Source organism: Saccopteryx leptura, chromosome 10 (assembly GCF_036850995.1).
Source record: "Saccopteryx leptura isolate mSacLep1 chromosome 10, mSacLep1_pri_phased_curated, whole genome shotgun sequence".
Classification (NCBI taxonomy): domain Eukaryota; kingdom Metazoa; phylum Chordata; class Mammalia; order Chiroptera; family Emballonuridae; genus Saccopteryx; species Saccopteryx leptura.
The window spans coordinates 3,403,924-3,425,039 of NC_089512.1; the positions used below are offsets into that span (position 1 = coordinate 3,403,924).

General features: G+C 47.6%; 1 protein-coding gene across 1 annotated transcript in view; it reads right to left on the reverse strand.

Annotated features, from left to right (window-relative positions):
• IL5RA (interleukin 5 receptor subunit alpha) overlaps positions 1 to 9,005 on the reverse strand; it is a 39,678-nt gene extending 30,673 nt beyond the window's left edge. Inside the window, exons 1-5 of the mRNA XM_066351051.1 lie at positions 8,881 to 9,005; positions 7,468 to 7,590; positions 3,675 to 3,759; positions 1,714 to 1,859; positions 189 to 327 (exon numbers count right to left, since the gene is read on the reverse strand). Coding sequence (XP_066207148.1) covers positions 189 to 327; positions 1,714 to 1,859; positions 3,675 to 3,747 — 358 coding nt within the window. The 5' untranslated portion in view covers positions 3,748 to 3,759; positions 7,468 to 7,590; positions 8,881 to 9,005. The remainder of the gene's footprint in view (positions 1 to 188; positions 328 to 1,713; positions 1,860 to 3,674; positions 3,760 to 7,467; positions 7,591 to 8,880) is intronic.
• Between the last annotated feature and the right edge of the window lie 12,111 nt (positions 9,006 to 21,116).

The following is a 21,116-nucleotide window of genomic DNA, read 5'->3' on the forward strand; positions in this document are numbered from 1 at the left end:
GGCACTGGATGGGGCTATGCCAACAACAAGTGACCGCAGCCTTGTAGGAGGGTCATGAGGGGGAAGGGTGCTGCTGGGCGGGGCCGGGGGCTGTCCCTAGCAAAGCGGGTGGTTAGTTCTCTGCCTTTGTCCTATGGGACAAAGCAAAGCCTGAGATGGAAAACGGGGCTTTCGGAGGCCCGCCTCACCTGCTGGGGCCGGAAGCTCGGCGGAGACCCAGCCGCTGGCCGGGAGGCTGCGGTCTGTCCACGGGATGGTCCGCACGCTCGCCGAAAAGCCTTTATGAAGGATGGTCACACGTTTGCTCTCCGTGTTCCTGGTTTCACACTGAAAACAAAACCCACAGGTCATGACACGTAAAAAGGGAACTAGCCCTCAGAGAACTACATACTTCAATCAGATACGCATTTTCTTCCGATTCTTAAGGGTCACGTAAAATGCCGTGGAATAGGTTCACTCAGTAATTAAACCCACAGTTCCATGAGTATAGTCTTGACCCTAAACTCATTAAGTTGTATACCTTACATGTGTACAGGGTTTTACACACTAATCAACCTTTCATTAAGTGGTTTTTAAGAAGTGGGTAAATGCTCCAATTCTAGTATTGATACATGTTTCTTTCTTTAAATAAACAATATCATGAAAACATTATAATCAATTCCTCGATGGTACACAAATACATTCTTCTTATAAGAACAAACAGATTACAAGTAAGGCTCCTGGTCCACTCTGACCACCGTCTCTACTTCCAGCCTCCTCCCATAGATAACTTCTGACAGAAAATCCCCGAGAATTCCAGATTGACTGAAACATTGTTCAGGGTACGCAACTGTTTCACCCTTGGTCGAATTTCATTGGGCACCTGCTCAGTGCCAGGTGCTTTAACGTGGCCCTGCAGTGCACCTGGGGCCCTAAGACGTTAAGTGTCTGGTCCAAGGCTACAAACGTGGGAATCGGGGCACAAACGTGGCCTTGGACATGGTCATCTGCCCTCCTCCCATTTCATTGGCCCTCTCTCTTCTGTTTGGCTATTTTATCTTTTTTTTTTTTCTTTCTTTCTTTTTTTGTATTTTTCTGAAGCTGGAAATGGGGAGAGACAGTCAGACAGACTCCCGCATGCGCCCGACCAGGATCCACCCGGCACGCCCACCAGGGGCGACACTCTGCCCACCAGGGGGCGATGCTCTGCCCTTCCGGGGCATCGCTCTGCCAGGACCAGAGCCACTCTAGCGCCCCGGGCAGAGGCCAAGGAGCCATCCCCAGCGTCCAGGCCATCTTTGCTCCAATGGAGCCTCGACTGCGGGAGGGGAAGAGAGAGACAGAGAGGAAAGAGGGGGGGAGGTGGAGAAGCAAATGGGCGCTTCTCCTATGTGCCCTGGCCGGGAATCGAACCCGGGTCCCCTGCATGCCAGGCCAACGCTCTACCGCTGAGCCAACCGGCCAGGGCCTGTTTGGCTATTTTAGAAAACAACGTAAAATCCTACATCTCATCCACTGTGCCTTAGAAGTCACTAAGCTTTCTTTTCTGAGAGAAAGAACTTTGTCCGCAGGTTAAATGTCCTCGGCTGCTACGGGACACACGGGCACCAGCTGTCAGCCGTCTCGGCAGAGACACGGCTCAGCTGGGAACAGAGCCTGAGCCCTCGGTAAAGACAGTGCCATCCAAACTGCAATCAACTCTAGGGGTGGGGGGCCCTTGGCCTGGAAGCTTACGTCATCGTCCTCCGGGGTGCTGATCTTCACGTGGTACCCCAGCTTAACGTCCGTTGGCTCTTGATCAGGATTGGGTTCCCAACGTAGAAGAACTTGAGCCAAACCAGTAACTTGAATGGTGAAATTGACAGGTGGGAGAAGTGAAACTGACCAAAAGAAAGAAAGAGGTCAAGGATGTCCCGTTGTCCATGGACAGCACTTTCTAAAGTCTTAAAATATTTTATTGTGTGCTGCCGTGTTTTCTGACGGTTCGCAGGACATACAACACTGACATAATTCTGAAAGGCGTTCCTTGAAAGCTGCTTTTAACTCATTATATTTTATTTTATTTTTTTCATTTTTTTTTAATTTTAGAGAGGGGGGGAGAGAGAGAGAGAGAAGGGGGAGGAGCAGGAAGCATCAACTCCCATATGTGCCTTGACCAGGCAAGCCAGGGTTTTGAACCGGCAACCTCAGTGTTTCCAGGTTGACGCTTTATCCACTGCACCACCACAGGTCAGGCTTATTTATTTATTTTTTTTACGTTGTCCAGGTGTTTATTTATACCATCGACAGATTTTTTTAATTGAAATACGAATATGTTGCTATATTATTATTATTTACAGGAACCAGCATTTTCAAACTGAGAGTCACAGCCCACTAGTTGGCTGGGATAATGCATTGGTTTGTGGCTAGCAATTTATTTTAGTGACACAGAAGAAAATGGAACAGAAAAGATATCAAAGCGCTGTTTCGTGCGGCAACAACAGTAAGAACGAGCTCTGTCCCCTGAAAGTCTCCCTTCCATTATATAAATGTACTTATGCTTCTGTATGGGCACCGGTTCATGAGGCGAAATGGATTTCTTATTATAATTCAAAGTCAAAACAGATTTCTAAGCCAAACTTTTTACATAGTCATTTCTGGAAAGAAAAAAAAAAAAGGTGTTTTATTTTTTTTTCTTAGTACACCCTTCTCGAACTTTGCTTTCAAAATAAAAGCTTTATTTCAATTACAGAATCAATGTCTATTCATTTCAGAAATTGTGGAAACCACAGATGAGAAAAAAAGAAAAGAAAAAGAACAGCAAAGAATTTTTTACAACCCTACCGCTGAGAATGGTACTAACGTGTATTTCCTGGGCATATGCCAATGAAATTTCTTACATTTTTTTATAAAATTAAGATAATGTTGTACCACAATTATGGAATGTCCTTTGATTCATTGACTACATGGCCAGGGCATTTCCATTGACCCTTGAATGTTCAATAGCCTCTGTGGCCTCCCCGTACGGACTCTCAGGGCTTGGTCTACAGGGCATAGCTCATGACGGTCACTACTGACCACACATGACTTTTTAAATTTAAATGAATTAAAAAAAAACACACACAACAAACCCTTCATTGCTTTAATTACAGGAGCCATATTTCAAGGGCTCAGTGGTCACCCATAGCTAGTAGCGACTGCACTGGACAGTGTGGCCATAAACCACTGTCATTACTGTAGGACATTCTCTTTGGCAACACGAGGCGGGGACCGTGGGACAGGTTTTTTTTTTCCTTAGACTCTCTTTGCACACCAAACTTACAGATCAACAGATTTCCGAACCAAACGCAGTGGGAGACGGTGGCCCTGCGGTCGTGAGGCCTCCTGTCCGCTCCCTTGCAGGGAGGGACATTCCGGAGTGGCCACCAGCTCCCGCTCTGGGCTGTGGGCTTTGTCGCGTGGAGCCCACACTTGCAAAAGGATTTCCCATCGCAGCGTAAAATCTGCATTTCAACCAACCTCGCTTTCTCAAAACACAGCACGGGTACGGGGTCTGTATCCTGGTAAGGACAAATATTCTACCCCTTTAAAAAAAAAATCCACCTATAATTTTGTAATTGGGGGGTCAGTTAGCAGAAGAGAATGCTAGCATTTTTTTGTAACGCGCTTGTGTATTTTGTTAAGAGACATCACTGGGTTTCATCGAGGGCACTTACACTGTTTCTCAGGAAGTGAGTCTGCTTGCAGTATCATGGTGGTCCCCCAGAGAATCAGTAACGTGGGCGCCATGGTGATCCAACTCTACAGAACACAGAGACAAGAAGGTTCGCGCGGCGGCCATTTTTAAGAAAAGCCCACAGCTAGTCCCTGAAGTGAAATGTAGTCATCTGGCCAGTTCACAAGCGTGTATGTATGCACGATCCCCTATGTGCCAGCCAGGCAGATACCAACAAACCTTGCCTGAGGGGTGGCATGAACTGCAACTAACAATTGCCATTCAGTCTAGTAACGGCTCCAATAACAGCGTGTGGCGGGGCCCAGTAGGAGCAAAGAGACTTCAGTGTGGACCCCTGAAGGCATCACACCAGCCAGCGAGCAGGGGAAGGGGTTCCTGGGAGCTGACGCAGCCAGGGCAGAGCCCCGGAGAGCAGAGTCAACAGGAGAGGATGGGGGAGGGGTGGGGGGAGCCGTGGGAGACCCAGCAGGGGCAGATCTTGGAACTGTCCAAGCTGCGGGTGCAGTTCATCGGATGGAAAGGAAACGCCATTACCACGTTCATCATGGAGGATTTAAAGACAGGCCAGCATGACCAGAAGCTGAACTCTATAACAAAGGTCATGTGGGAAAGGAAACTGTCTGTGTCACAGCCTGGCAGGGACCTGTGATGCCTCAAGCTTTGGGTGGGTGGCGGAGGCTGAGTGGACCCGAATGGGAGTAGATGGACGGGAAGAAGAATTGAAAACCGGGTAATCGGTCCAGAGCACACGCAAGCCTAATTCTACCCGCCTGCCAGAATTAGACAATCAAGGTGAGCTTGGGCTAGAGAAGTTTGCGTCACTCGGTGTGGCAGTGTGAGCGTCTGCGTTCACAAGTCCAGGGAAAGGAGTTGGTCTCTTGTTGGGAACTGGAGATGAGAAATCTTTGAGTGTTTCCTCTGCGAATCTTGAAAGGGACCTTTCATACGAGCCGAACTTGAAAGAACGCTTCCACCTGGCGTGGGCGGCCCTGACTTTGAGGAACCAGACCTTACTGCCGTCCCTCCTGCTCCCCCACTGATCTGGGGGTGGGGGGTGGCTGTTATCCAACTGCCCACAATCGTTCTTCAAAGATCAATCAGCCGGCGCACAAAACATAGACCCGATCTCGGATCTCGCAACAGCAAAACCTAGGCTCTGCGCTCATTTGAATGACTTACCATTTCTTTTAGTTTAAATTTTTATTTCAATGCTTTGGTACTTCCCCAATGTAATTCTGGTAGAACCACAAAACCTAGACGTTGGCTAAATATTTATAGATATGTTCAGGGAATGCTAAAAAACACTTCCTACGTTATTACCTCTTCACTTACGACTTAACTAACTTACCACTTAGTTTATCGTTATCTCAACTTACTAATGAAACGAGTAAAATGTCACAATGTAGAAGACAGGCACTGCTTATAAGTGACTCAATCCCTTTTTTGAAATAAACTTCAGTCTTGCTAATCAGAAGAATTATGCCACTTTTGTTCAAAAATAACCTTGTTTCTTCCTAACGGTTCCATCACATGTAGAAGAAGAATTTTTTAAAACAACAATGGCAATGACAATGAAAACAGATACTTCAATATTTTTAAATTTGTCAACAAGTGAAATTTTTTAATAAATTGAAGAATTAGTATTTACTAAGCCTGAGAAGCAAAGATTAAAAAAAACCCAAAAACACAAAACCTTAACAAACGACAACAAAGACAGCTTCCTCTTCAAATGAAGAAGGCGGTGTCTTTGAGATGTCAGCATTTCCTGAAATGATATTATACCTGCTCTATCTTTGCGCTAGTTTTCATTAACAGGAGGAATTCAAGGTCAGAAAAAAAAAAATGCAAAATTGGTATTCCCTTGTGACTCTTACTGACTGGGAAAATAAGTAGTTTGTTACAACCGTACTTGTAAAAATAACACACGCCTGTTTATCCTTCGCGTTTAAACTGCTGAAGTCAGTAGTTAAACCCTTGACTATCTCCGGGGGGGCTGGGGGGAGATGATGAACTATTTTACATAACCACGCACGCGCCCCTAGAATGTGTCACGTTTTCTGGTTTGACAGCTGCTGAGAACAGAATTATTCTCCAGATGCCATCATTTAAACATCTTTTTTTTTTTTTTTTGGATGATGGATCTATTTTGCCACAAAACAGCCTTTCCCTTTTCTTTGCCCCCCTCCCCCCCCATCTCTTGGCGATAATTTTTGTACTGGAAAAGATGATTCCTTTGAAAGACAATTGCTCGTCCCACAGAAAACATGGAACCCTCAAGAGGACTCTACAGGTGACCAAGGATGACGACGTTTTGTAAGACGGAGACATTCGACATGAGGCTATGGCCGGGGCGTCAGCCGCCGACCGCAAATCTTCTCTTCTCTAATTCCGTTCCCTCTCTGCTCTGCCCTCACAGCCCCACCGGCATGGGCCTACAGCCCCTTCATAGTTGGGGTCCCAGACACAGCAATCACCCCTGCCAGAAAAGCAACCCCAATCCCTTTTGGGCTAGCTCTTTAATCCAAACCTATTCTGTTAAAATAGATGTCAAGTGGGTGATTATTGTGTGTGTGTGTGTGTGTGTGTGTGTGTGTGTGTGTGTGTGCAAGAACAGAGCGACCTGACTAGCTTAAAAATTATATCGAAATGACGAAAATGTTTGACTCTTTCTTCTTCTGCTCATGGCTACCCACCAAAATCCAGCAGAAAGCAATGGCCTTGTTAAAAAAAGCAAGACTCAGGGGAAGCAGAAGGAAGCAGAGACCCAGGGCGCCTACCTACAGCCGTCAGAAATAGCACGTTCGGTTTCTTCAGCCCGTTCAAGGCGCAGCTCGCTGAGTCAGCCCCCCCAGATTCCTCGAGCGCCCTCTGCGAGCGAGCGTGTCTGGCTTCTGGCAGGTGTTCTGTGCGCTGTTTGAAATCTGGGAGGAAAGAGGAGGCGATCTCTTGACCTGACAGATGTTTCTCTAGAAAGTGGGGTCGCGCCCCGACAGGGGGCGTCGGATTTCCCCCGTGTTCCGGAGAACTGGTCAAATTCTATTGAAGTTCAGACTTCTAAATACTGTCCCGTCTCTCTCTCTCTCTCTCTCTCTCTTTTTTTTTTTTATCTAGTCAGCTTATTGTTCTGCCCGGGGCATTGGTTTTAGAACCGCAGGTCTATTTGCTGCCCTGCTTTCGGGGTCTTTCTGAGTCAGCGGCGGTGACATCTCACTCCAGACTCGACCTCAGGGCATGGAACTCGGAATGCAGCTGAAGGATTCATGGTCCACTAGGCCCTTAAATTAAAGTGTTTGCTTTTAACTTCCTCATTTTTTATTTTTTTTTTTTTTTTACTGAACAGGGGAATTGGCAATAAAATCTATCTCTTGGGGTGGGGGGGGGAGGGTGATGAAGAATCAGTAAAGAAACCAAGGTGGGAACCGTCGACAACACGTTGAGCTAGGTATATTGCACACTCCAAAAAAAAATCAGTGTCAGAAGGACCATGTATAATGCATGTAATTTCTTTTTCTTTCTTTTTTTATTTATTTTATTTTTTTACTACTACTAGACTTCTGATTAATCTTCTGAAAGAGCCCTAAAAGATAACTCCTGGATTCAGAGAGTGGCTACAGGCGTAAACCCTCTTCAGCAGAGACAGAGAGAAATGCCCCCGCCCGCCCGGCGTGTTTGGCCAGGGGTGGGCGGGGGGCGCTTGCTGCTGTCCCCCCGGTGGTCAAATGCCTGTCCAGTAACTGTCATCCTCCATCCACACTGCCCGTTCCTGGACGTACCTGGCTCCGGGGATCCGCAGACCGGGCTCAGAGGTAGAGGGCCAGCAGCAGCACAGTGTCCACCACGTCCCAGCTTGTGGCTGCCGCCCAGCACCCGGCCCGGCGTGAGGCACGGGCCAGACCCTGTCCAGAGGAGAGGTCAATCAGTGCACGTCCCTTTACCAAGACAGGCTATGTAGGGTCACACCCGGCACGGGGACAGGTTAGATCAGAGCGCGGCAGGCCGGGAACGAGGGGGCGGGCAGGGAGGACAGCACGTCTGTCTGGGGAAAGGTGTGACACCTCGGTCTGGCCCTCGCCTAAAAATTTCCCTGGGGCGCCTTTCAAGTAATGAAAGCAAATGAGGTGGTTTGATCTCCAAAACTTTAATTGCGCTTTTAAAAAAAATGCAAACGGTTAACATATAACTGCATACGTTAAGATATTTTTTCAACCACCCTGAAGCAGGGCATACCACCTTTCCCACAAAACAGAAATTGTACCAGGCAATGAAATTTTCCACGTGAGATCGGTATTGACTGAAACGTCAAATGCATTCATCGATATGCCCTCATTACAGCAGACGCTTTCCCGTGAGTTTAGACGTCCTAGGCTCAGGCAGCGTGAGTCATTCTGGTTTCTCTTTCCCTCTCTCTCTCTCTCTCTCTCTCTCTCTACTTATCTCTTTCTCTCTCTTTCTCTCTCTCTCCCTCTCTCTCTCTCTCTCTCCCTCCCTCTCTCTCTCCTCTTTCTCTCTTCTCTCTCTCTCCCTCTCTCCCTCCCTCTCTCTCCTCTCTCTCTCCCTCTCTCTCTCCTCTCTCTCTTCTCTCTGTCTCTCCCTTTCTCCCTCTCTCTCTCTCTCTCCCTCTCTCTCTCTCTCCCTCTCTCTTCTCTCTCTCTCTCCCTCTCTCCCTCTCTCCCTCTCTCTCTCTCTCTCCCTCTCTCTCTACCTCTCTCTCTCTCTCCCTCTCTCTCTCTGTCCCTTGTTCTTTTATTCATTTCATCCATTCCTTTTGCATACATGGAAACATGTTTACATTGCTTTGGGTAAATCATTAGTGAACTTGAAGCCAAGGGAGAATTTTCAGCAAACTTTCGTACATGTTATAAAAAAAAAAAGCAAACCATCCCGAGACTCCCAGACACCCCCCCAGACCCCCTGCCCTGAGAAACACAAGGCAGACAAACTTCGGTGAGAGGCAATGCTGTCTTCTCCTTCCTTCGCTTGGACTTTCTTAAGTAATTCCCACAGTTCCTCACTGAGATTTTTTCCCGTGCCCTCTACCCTCTGTTCTAAACTCGGGTGTTTCCTAAGACATCTTGGCAGACGCTGCTGTTCTCAGTTTGGTCCCCAAAGCATCTGGCCCCGTGGGCGACACGCTTCCCATCGAAGCCTCCAGGAAGCCGCAGGCGCTCTCTCCACACGTGACTCACCTTGCATGGACTGGCGCCCGTCAGCGCCTGAGCCGGTCCACGGGGCACAGGGCTCTGCCCAGAATCCATGCTGCCTGCCGGCCCGACGCGCCTGTCTATAGCTCCATGACGGTGAGCTCTGTCCCTGCTAATAAGAAGGGGTTTTTATTTCCCCTTTTTCTTTGAAAGCTTGCCACCCTATTCATCAATTGTGACTTCTCCCTTTTCCTTCCCGACACCCTACCCACCCCCCACCTCCGGGTCATAACATGACGCAGAGGGGAGCCCGGGATCCGGCTAGAGCAGCAGCCAGGGCTCGCTGGCCGGTGGCCAGTGGTCAGCCCGGAGCCCACTCACTGAGCAGGGCGGTGGCCGAGCTGCAGAGAGGCGGCCACAGGCGCTGAGGATGAGCCTTATCTCGGGCCCGTTCTGACTCAGGGGTTGGTTCTCCTTGGCTGTTTCATCATCCCCGCTGTCGTGGTGAAAACGGGCCGGCAGCTTCCCTCGCTGGGGGCTGAGCCTGGGGCTCCTGTGGGCAAATACCGAGGGGCACTCGGACAGGCTGGGCCCCTGCCCGGCTCCAAGGACCACAGCGCCGTCAGGGGCAAGGGGCCCCTGCCCGCCCCCGGCGCCTGGGTGGGGCGGATGGCGGCATCCGCAGCCGGGGCTTGTCCTGTGACTCACTTGGTGGCAGCGCCAGGGCCAGAGGGCTGCCCACCGGGGGGACCTGCCCTCCTGTTCCCAGTGGAACACCTCCAGCTGGCGTCCTCGGGCTGTTTCAGTTCAGGTCACCCCTGCTGGGATTTCCTGTCCTGCATGCCATTTCTGTCCGGGGGACTCTCAAGGGGACTGACTTAGGCCAGCTAACCTGTAGACAGACACGTGGGGCCTGGGTGTGGCTACCTCAGGGGGAACTCGCCCGCCGTGCGGAGTGTCAGAGTGTCGGAGGCAGAGGGTGGCTGTTGCGTTTGGAAGGGGCTCTCCGGCCTTAGCCCGGGGGCTGAGTGAGGCCGGCTGCGTTTGGAAGGGGCTCTCCGGCCTTAGCCCGGGGGCTGAGTGAGGCCAGCTGCTAAGAGCCAGGACCGAGCAGCGGGAGCAGAGGGCCCCAGGTCCCCTGAGAGCAGATACAGGGAACAGGTTGCCAGGTGACATCAAGGGTCCTGTCTGCAAGACGACAAAGCGTGAGCACCACCACGGATGGGGCTTCCCGGAAGGCTGGGCGGACGTCCCGTGCAAGGACAGCCCAGTGCACCACCAGGGTCCCCAAGGGAACCGTTTTAGCAGTTGCCGAAATGAAATCGGACGGATCACGATTAGACGACTTGAACACATGTTTTTTCTTAGGAAAAGGAAATGTGAAAGAGGGAACACGAAGAGAACTGTTTGTTTGTTTTTTTGGGGGGGAGGGTTGTTTTTGTTTTTGCTAAGAAGCACCCAGAAAAGTTTAGATGTAGAGTCAGCCATCCGGTCTCTTCTTTAAAGTCGTCCACATCTAATGTTCGACGGAGCCTAGTGGTCACGGCAGAAGCCTTAAAGACAGTGTTTAATCATTGTGAGGGTGGTAATTCTGGCCTTAAAAGCTGCTCTCCCGTCTGACCTGTGGTGGCACAGGGGATCAAGCATCGAGCTGGAGCTCTGAGGTCGCCGGTTCAAAACCCTGGGCTTGCCCGGTGAAGGCACATATGGGAGTAGATGCTTCCTGCTCCTCCCCCTTCTCTCTCTCTCTCTCTCTCTCTCTCTCCTCTAAAATGAATAAATAAAAAAAATAATTAAAAAAATAACAGTTTAAAGAAAGCCGCTTTCCCATTTTCTCTATTTTCGATACTCATTTACTGAACAAGTTTATCCGATGCACCTATGCACTAAGCTGGGCACTCTTAGAAAGACCCTGGCCACCATCTCTCCCTGCGCCTGTGACCCTGCACCAACCGCACCGAGGTAAGGAGAAGCGTGCTCCCCGTCTGTCTCCGCGCCCTACCTCCGTGTGAGCGCAGAAGACGACGGGGAATTGAAACTTTGTGTCATCTATCTTTCTGTGGCAACCGTTTTCTGCTCTCGAATAAACTGTGAAATGTGCAAAGACAGTTCTGGAGCATGCTGGGAGAATTCACACACACACAGACCACACACACACACACACAGACACACACACACAGACACACACACCACAGACACACACACACACACACAGACACACAGACACACACACACAGACACACACACACACAGACACACACACACAGACACACAGACACACACACACACAGACACACAGACACACAGACACACACACACACAGACACACACACACACACAGACACACACACACAGACACACACACAGACACACAGACACACACACACACACACAGACACACACACACACACACACACACAGACACACACACACACACAGACACACACACAGACACACACACACAGCACACACACAGACACACACACACACACACACACACACACAGACACACACACAGACACACACACAGACACACACACACAGACACACACACACAGACACAAACACACAGCACACACAACACAGACACACACACACACAGACACACACACACACACACACAGACACACACACACACAGACACACACCACACAGACACACAGACACACACACACAGACACACACACACAGACACACACACACACACAGACACACACACACAGACACACACACAGAACACACACACACAGACACACACACACAGACACACACACACAGACACACACACAGACACACACACACAGACACCACACACACAGACACACACACACAGACACCCAGACACACAGACACACACACACACACAGACACACACACACCAGACACACAGACACACAGACACACACACAACACAGACACACACACACAGACACACACACACACACAGACACACACACACACAGACACACACACACAGACACACACACAGCACACACACACACAGACACACACACACACACAACACACACACAGACACACACACAGACACACACACACACAGACACACACACACAGACACACACACACACAGACACACACACACACACACACACACACACACGATGGTGTCTTCTTATAAAGCGATATCAAGCGTGACTTGTATCTCTTAAGAAACAGAGCAGCCTGGGTCTAGGTGAATCGTCCGGATGACAATACGAGGAACTGAACAGAGAAGCAGGGAGTCCGTGGGTCCGCCTGGGACGCTGGGTAAGGAAGCTTCTCAACGGGTTTGCGTCCAGAAATTCACTCTGCGGATGTAATGTGAAAGGTACTCCAAGGGCGATATGAGAGAGGGGGGGAGGAGAGAAATTCACTGTATCTTTACTGGTATTAGGAAAAGCAGTATAAAATCAGTTAAGAGCAATGTATCATTTAAAGATTCAACTAGGTGGTTAATGAAAGAAACGCTTCTCAATCGCTTTTAAACATCGGGTATTGGGGGGAAATGTTAAGTAAAAACAGGCATCATTTTTTTTTTTGTATTCTTTTTTTCTGAAGCTAGAAACGGGGAGGCAGTCAGACAGACTCCTGCATGCGCCCGACAGGGATCCACCTGGCATACCCACCAGGGGGTGATGCTCTGCCCATCTGGGGCATCACTCCGTTGCATCCAGAGCCATTCTAGCGCCTGAGGCAGAGGCCACAGAGCCATCCTCAGCTCCGGGCCAACTTTGCTCCAATGGAGCCTCCACTGTGGGAGGAGAAGAGAGAGACAGAGAGGAAGGAGAGGGGGAGGGGTGGAGAAGCAGATGGGCGCTTCTCCTGTGTGCCCTGGCCGGGAATCGAACCCGGGACTCCTAAACTCATTTTTCATAATCCCATTTTTTTTATCAAAGGGCCCGACCGATAGGAGCACTAGTCACTAAGTGGTAGGTGCACTAGGGAGCTATTGCTACGGGACGACCGGCCATAAGCACCATCGTGGGCGACACTGATAAGCAGGTATTCCTCGCTCAAGTGTCTGCGTTCTGACTGCAGCTCTGGCTGGCCTTGGCCGGGCTCCAGATCACAGGCTGAGGTCCGGTTTGTGCCAAGCGTCTGTCATGCGTCTGGAACCAAAGGCTCCGCAGGGCATAATTTTTTTTTTTTTCATGGGATCGCAGAAGCTCAAGGAAACGAGACCCATGGCGCAAGCGTCTGTTTGGCCCACACCCACTGGCATCCCAAGAGCCAGAGCAAATGGCACTGGCCAGAATGACAGGGACCAAGCCTGCGGGACATGCCACCCGCCACCCGCCACCCGCCACCCGCCATGACCAGGCTGAGACAAGGGTGTGGGTGTGCCTCACCGCTAGAGGGGCGTGGCCAGGGGGGACCCCGTAGCTCCTCCTACCGCCGTGGGGTTAAAATCTGCCTTCATGTTTCATCTTCTGCTTTTATACGTGCGAATGTTTGATTCTATACAAATGCAGGAATAAAAATTATTATTGTTTTTTTTTAATGTCAAGATCAGTGGGATGGGATTGGGAACCCAGGGTCAGGATCAGTCGGTCTTTCGACAAGAGGACCAACATTGAACGCCAAAGGGAGCAGAGAGCTGACAGGAAGAGCTGAAAGTGCCCATTCTCAGAAGGAGAGAGAGGCGTGGATCACTGTGACCTCGGGTTCAACGGGGCTTCCTGAGATAGGGCGCCAAGCACAGGCAAGGAGAGAGAAAAATAGAGAGGGTGGGACTTCACCAACCTGCAAAGCTTTTCTGCTGCAAAGGACCCCGTGAAGAAAGCGGAAAGACAACCCACAGAAGGGGAGAAATTATTTGAAAATCATTTCTCTGATAATGGGCTGGTAGATCCAGAAAAAAAAAAAATAATAAAGAAATCTTCAACTGAAAAGAAAAGAAAAAGATATTTACAGAGGTGAAGAATTTGCATCAATACATCCCCAAAGGAGATGTCCTAACAGCCAAGAGGCACATAATAAGGTCAATCCACTTCAGGATCCATCAGAAGAATGCAGATCAGAACCAGGAGCCGCCTCTTCACACCCACTGGGACAGCTAACACCGGGCGCACACACGCAGGGGCAGTGCGCGGGAGCGTGAAGAGAAACTGGGTCCCTCGGAGCCCATTGGGGGGAAGGCAAGCCGGTGTGGCCACTTTGGGAAACAGTCTCCCAGTTCTTCCGAAAGATTAAACATAGAGTTCCTGTGTGACCCAGCAATGCCGTCCGTAGGCCAATAAATAGCCAAGGAGCCAGAGAACATACATCCACCTGAGAACCTGTATGTGAGTGTTTATTAAATGTTGTGATTCAGAATAGCCTCAAAGTGAAACAGCACCAAGGTTCATCCATTGACGAGGTGATAAAGAACACGTGGTCCGTCCGTGGAATGAACTATATATGATTAAGCCATGAGAAAGGGGGAAGGACCGTTACCTGTGAAGACACGGCGGAACCTTGTAAACATGATGCTAAGACACAGCTGAACCTTGTAAACATGATGCTAAGACACAGCTGAACCTTGTAAACATGATGCGAAGACACGGTGGAAACATGATGCGAAGGAAAGGAACCCAGAAACAGAAGACCACCGACTCCAGGACCCCACTCCCATGTGAGAGCTAGAAACAGGCACATCTAGAGAGATGGAAGTGGATTGGGGTGGACTACGGCTGGATAGGAGGAATCTAGGCTAACCAGGCCGTGCCGGCTCATGGGGGCAAGGCTACTTTTGGGGGCAATGTTCTCAAATTGATTGTGGTGACGATCATCAACTCTGTGACCATCCTGAACACTGAGTTACACACTTTAAGTAGATGAATTTTATGACATGTGAATTATAACTCAATAATACCATTGTAAAAAAAAAAAATAGAAGGATGCCTGCCTGGGATTTGAATAGAATCTTGGGTAGCTATTAGAACAATTCTAGTGTGAACCCCGCCCTGCATCTGCCACACCCAGCTAAGATGTGAAGCATGTCTTGACTCAGTAACACATCTTAGTAGCTTCACGGAGCTTTGCAGTCTGTTCACTGGTGACCAATTCTTTTCTAAAGGATTGCTTTAATTTTTCCAGTTTTATTGAGCCACAATTGACATATAACTTTGTATCTGTTTAAGGTGTACGGCATAATGCTTTGACACAAGTATGTATTGGCAAATGATCCCACAGCGACCAGTTCTTGGCTTTCAAGGCCAGACACAGAAAATCAGCCCGAAGGAGACAAAGGCAAACCAGCGATACAATGACGCTTGTGTTACTAACGTGAACGAGAGTTCTGTGTCAGTCAAGAGAGACTCTGACCTTCTTCTGTGCCTTCTACAGGGGATGGGATCACATCAGAGCCCTGCGAACCCATTTCACAGATGAGTCAAGAGGCTCAGAGAACTCAGCACTGCTTCCTTGCGATGCTCCCTGAAGTTGGATTGCCTAGCATGGCAGAATGTTAACTCTGTCATCATTATTTTAAAATGAACAGTCTAAAGAGGACTGGAACTGGAGATCTTGTTTGGTGGGTGCGGGAATTCCTCCTAAGAAACTTAAAATTATTTCAGATTAAGCCTGAAAGTTCTATTTCTCTCTCTCTCTCTCATTTTTATTCAACTTCAGCTTGTCTTTAGTTTATTTTTAGACCATACTAAACGTTTTGTTTATCTCTATGTCCGCCATTAACGGGAGGATGGGTCTTCTCCGTCTTAACCAATGTGGTTTTTTCAGGACCCCACCAGTCTTAGGACAGAAAAGAGGGGTGTGCCGTGCTGATGCGGAATCCCTCCCGCACCTGGATCTGAAGGTGAGACACCCGGTGGAGACCAGCACCCCACAAGGAACCCTGTCAGCTCCCTGGTGGCTCTGAGCTGATGCTGCTGCTAAGTCAGAATTGTGAAGGTGATTCTTTTTAGTCTTTATTCTCGGGACTCTGCTCTTTTAACTATTGCTGAAGTCCCATCTTCTGAAATTAATGAACCGGTATGCAGTTTCAGAACAGCTCAGATTGATTTGTCTATTTACTTACCTCCTTGAAATGTAAAGTAAAATTGCATTTGTGTGTGAAATCCCCCAGCACCAATGAAAATTGCGGTCGTACATTTGCTGAGAAATATCTTTATGTGCCCTCTTGGAGATCTTAAACTTTGCCTGGCTCCTATTAAACTTTTATGAGAACAAAATGAGTAGAATGACTTTTCCTTCAAAGAGGTACTTTTTGTGGGTTCAAGGGAAGAACGTGTTCTTGAAGCAAGACTTTTAAACAAATTACTCAGTATCACTTACAAAGAACAGAAACGGTAGGTGAGGGGTTCAAGAATTCTGCCATCTCTCCAAATTTGTAGAATACTAAAATTAGGTCCTACTTATGTTTCTGTCTGACTTGTCTACATATTGGCTCAGATTATCTTCCCCCAAGGGCCCAATATGCTATTATAAATTTGTATCATTTTGTCAAGCATAATTCTCCCTTCTCTGTTCTATATTAAAATACAAAGGCTGCTGGGAGCAGCGATATGTTAGGGACAATTTTTGCCACAGGGTCCAGGAGTGAGGTCCTGGCGGGGTGGGGGGTGGGGGGCGGACATTGGCCTGGAGACCTCAGACGTGAGGAATTCACTCTGTCTGCACCTGAAATCAAACCGTCTGCCCCATACCCAGAAAGGAGCAAAGACAGAGGGAGTCCTCAGCACTAAGGTCGGTGTAGTTCAGGAGTCGGGAACCTATGGCTCGCGAGCCAGATGTGGCTCTTTTGATGGCTGCATCTGGCTGGCAGACAAATCTTTAATAAAAAATAATAACATTAAAAATATAAAACATTCTTATGTATCACACTCCCTTCATTTCCTACCGCTCATGTTCATGGTTGCGGGTGGCTGGTGCCAATCATAGCTGTCTTCTGGGATAACACCAAATTTTTATTGGAGAATGCTTAACATACCTGGGTTGTTGTATGGCTCTCATGGAATTACATTTTAAAATATGTGGCGTTCATGGCTCTATTAGCCAAAAAAGTCCCTGACCCCTGGTGTAGTTGATGTCCCCAGGAGACCCGTGGGTTGTTCTGTAAATCCTTCTCCTCAGGGTCCCTGTGTCTTCCCATCTCCCCGCCCACCATTAAAACACACACTTGGGGGCTGTGGCAGTCTGGACTGTAGCCCCCCAATTCCCAGAGCCCATGAGCCTCTCTGTGGCTGTGCTAAGGTGAGGACTTTCTGATGGGAAGATTATCCTGAGTTACTGGGCTGGGGCGGGCTTTGAAGATGGGGAAGGAGACCTCTACAAGCTGAGAAAGACAGAACAACAACAACAAACCAACAACATCCTCCCCAAGTGCCCACAGAAGGGCTCAGCCCTGTGGACCCGTTTTAGGCGCCTGACCTCCCCAGCTGTGAGATAAATTCATGCTGAATTCATGCACATCCTCCCTGTTGTCCATGCTGCCACCAGACTAATGACAGGACACCATCGGGTTTATGAAGGACCCCTCCCCTCCCCCCATAAAAAGAACCTTCACTGTCTCGGTATTGCCATTAAGATACAATTCCAATGTGGTCCTGTGATGTGCCCCCAGGAGCTGGTGGTCTCCCTGCCTGGTTTCCGGCGTCAGCTCAGGACAGCGGTGGTTGGAGTCAGAACGCCTGGGTTTCCGTATGGCTTGCGCTGCTTACCAGCGGTGTGGCCTGAGACAGATTCGCTCCTCCGAGCCTCGGTTTCCTCATTGGAGAACTACCTCCTGGGCAGTTCGTGAGAGCTGACGAATTCGTACCAGGCCTGGCCCTGCACTGAGCACAGTGTCAATCGTCACATGCCGTTGGCGCTCAGTAGTCACGAAACAACCGTGTGGTGAAGGAATGGATGGATGAAAACAGTGTCCCATTCCCAGCTGCTATCCAGAGGCCGTGACTTGGCTCTCTCGCTTGCAGAAATGAATCCGTTTCCAAGGAACAGAGCCAAAGCTTAGATGAACGGAGAGGCAGCTCAGCATTTCCGGGAGCCACATCTTGGCCACTAGACACATCTGTACACTGGATGAAGGAGGAGGACAGCTGTCTGCTCTCGAGGGAATCTTGAGCAGTGAGGGACGTCCCAACCAAGCACTAACAGGACGTCCCGGTGGCACTGACCACCGGGGAGACCTAAAGTGGGCACAGGCAGCGAATGTGTCCTACTGATCGCACCCGTTTCTGAACTGGATTGATCCCATTCTCTTGACTTTCCTTTTTGAGCAGAAGTGAACGTCTACCTTCAGAATGGTCCCCATAGCTGTGGGGAAGAACGGAAACCTCCCCTACCCGAACTGTATTCTCTGTTCACGGTATTTACTTTGGGGTAAAGGGTCTACGCAGAGAATACTTCCTGGAGGATAAGGTCAGTTTCATTTGTAAGTAGAGTTCTGTTTCCCTGAGGACGAGTCTTTATGTTAAGAGATAGCATCAAACCTCTTGCACAGCGGAGGGATGACCCTTGGACGGCTTGGGTGGTCCTCGGTAGCTCACTGGGGGCTGGGGGTGTGTGTGTGAGTTGGGCTTTCTTATCTATCGACAGAGTTCTTCCTTCCCAGAGTTGAATGGTCTCAGAGTTCTTCATTGTATTCTGATACATAAATGCTTGAATAATTGAAGTCATTTGAATAAGCATTCCTTGAGAGCCTTTTAAAATACCTTTTTTTAAAAAATTTCATGGGCTAGTTGTTTTTTTTTTTTTTTGATAATATGTAGAAAGACTGTTTTTGTCAGGTTTATTGAGGTAATTTACGTGTGGCACATCGATCCTCTTTAGTGCCCTGGTCTGTGTGTGCTGACACACGGAGGGGCATGTCATGGCCACCCTTTTCAAGATACAGAAGCGTTCCATCCCACTCCACCCCTCATGCCCCCACGTAGGGGGCCCCTCCAGCCACTGCCAGTCCCTGCCCACGACCCCTCTGTTCTGCCTCCTCAGTTTTCTGTTTTCCAGGACGTCATATAAATGCGTCCTGTCTGTAGCCCCTCGAGTCTGGCTTGAGATGGAGACGTGGTTGTGTGTTCCGTAGAGTTCATTCCTTTCCATTGCTGAGGAGTGTCCCTTCGTGTGAATGTGCCACAGTGTGTCCAGTTATCTGCTGGAGGAAGTTTGGATGGTTAGGGATAAAGTTACTCTAACCAGTCAATTCCATTTGTGTGTGTGTGTGTGTCAACATAATTTTGTTTCTCTCAGGTGAGTATCTAGGAAAAGGATTGCTGGGTCGTAGGGTAAGTGTATATAGAACTATCAGAAATCGCCAAACTGTTTCCCACAGGGGCTGCCACAGTTTGTGTTCTAACCCACAATGTCTGAGCATTCCAGTCAGTTGCCTACACTGATATTGCCAGGTTTTAAGAAATTTCCATCCCTCTCCAACCAGTCCCCTTTGGCTTGTTCTCTATGAGTCACTTTCTATTTTGTTTTGTTTATTCATGCATTTGTTTATTTATTTTTCAGATTCCACACATAAGTGAGATCTTACAGCCTTTGCCTTTCTCTGTCTGACTTATTTTACTTAGCTTCTAGGTCCACCCAAGTTGTTTCCTTTGGCAAGATTTAATAACTTTTTATTGCTGAGTAATATTCCATTGTGTCTATGTACCGCATTGTCTGTATCCATTCGCCTGTCAGAGATCAGCTAGGTTGCTTACATATCTTGGCTATTAGTTACAACTATTGCTGCAATGAATGTAGAGTTGTGTCTATCTTTTCAAATTAGTTCATTAGTTACTTTGTTTTCTTTGGATAAATATCCAGCAGCGGAATTGCTGGGTCTTATGGAAGCTCTATTTTTCATTTTAAGAGGACTCTCCATACTGTTTTCCATAGTGGTTACAATGCCACCTACAGGGCTCTGGGGTGCCTTTTTATCCACATCCTTGCCACCACCAGGTTTTTTTTATTTTTATTTTTTATTAAAACATACTAACAGGTGTGTAATTATATCTCACTGTGATTTTAATTTGCATATCCCTAATGACTGATGATGTTCAATAGCTTTACATATTCTTGGCTGCCAACGAGATAGCTGCTTTTGTTACATTTATTCCCACATGATATTCTATGTCTGTACATCTCTCCATATAATTTTAGTTACTTAGAATTTATAACTATTTTCTGCTACTGTATAAAAATACAACTGATTTTTATATATTAAGTTTGAATCATAAGACCTTGCTAAATTCACTTCTTAGTTCTAACAGTTGTTTTATTGATTCCTGTGATAGCTAGCTATGTAAGCCATTGTCATATGAAGACAGCCAATTGTTACATGTTTTATTTCTCTCTCTTGCCTTATGTTAATGGTTAGGAGCCACGGTGAAATGCGGAAAAGGAGCACCAGAGCCGGGTATCCTCGTCTTACTGCTGCTATTAGGGAGAAAGTGGTCGATAGTTTACCATTGAGTATATTAGCTATACGTTTCTGTAGTATTAGCTATATGTTTCTGTAGATGCTCTTTACTGAACTGAGGAATCCCTCTAATCTTAAATTTCTGAGTTTTTTTTTTTTTATCATGAATGGGTGTTGAATTTTAAGTGCCTCTTCTGCATCTATTGGGATGATCAAATAGTTTTTTCATTTTCATCAGTTAATATGGTGAGTAACTTTGATTGCTTTTCAAATGTTAAATCCATCTTAACTTCTTGGAATGAATTCAGCTTAATTAAGCCAACTTGCAAGATTCAATTTTCTAATATTTGACTAAAGATATTTATATGTTCATGCGGATATTGATCTGTACTTTTTTTAAATAATAATTTCAGGGTTGTAATCAGTGTTATGCTGACCTCTAATGAAAGGAAATGTGTTCCTTTCTTCTATTTTCTAAACAAAGATTATACAAGATTGGTGTGTTTTCTTCCTGGAGTGGTTGATAAATTTGACCACTGAAACCATCTGGGCCTGGAATTATCTCTGTGGGAATGTTGTGGAACAAAATTCTTTAACAGTAAAGGGCAATTCAGATTTTAAAACATCATTTTGTTTCAGTATTGATAACTTGTGTTTTTTTCAAAAAATTTGTCCATTTCATCTACAATGTCAGATTGGTTGATATAAGATTGTCCATAATGTCTCCTTTTATCCTGTTAATATCTGTGCTGGTATACTCTTTTACTTTGAATTCTCTGTATTTTTTTTCTTGGTCAGTCTAGTTGGGATAGGCACAGGAGATTATATATATATATATTTATTACTGTGTTAAGAAGTTGGATTGAACCAATACCGTGTCCTGTATGGACTCTTAGAAGGCTAGTTCTGTGCTTCTCAAAATGGGATACTGAAC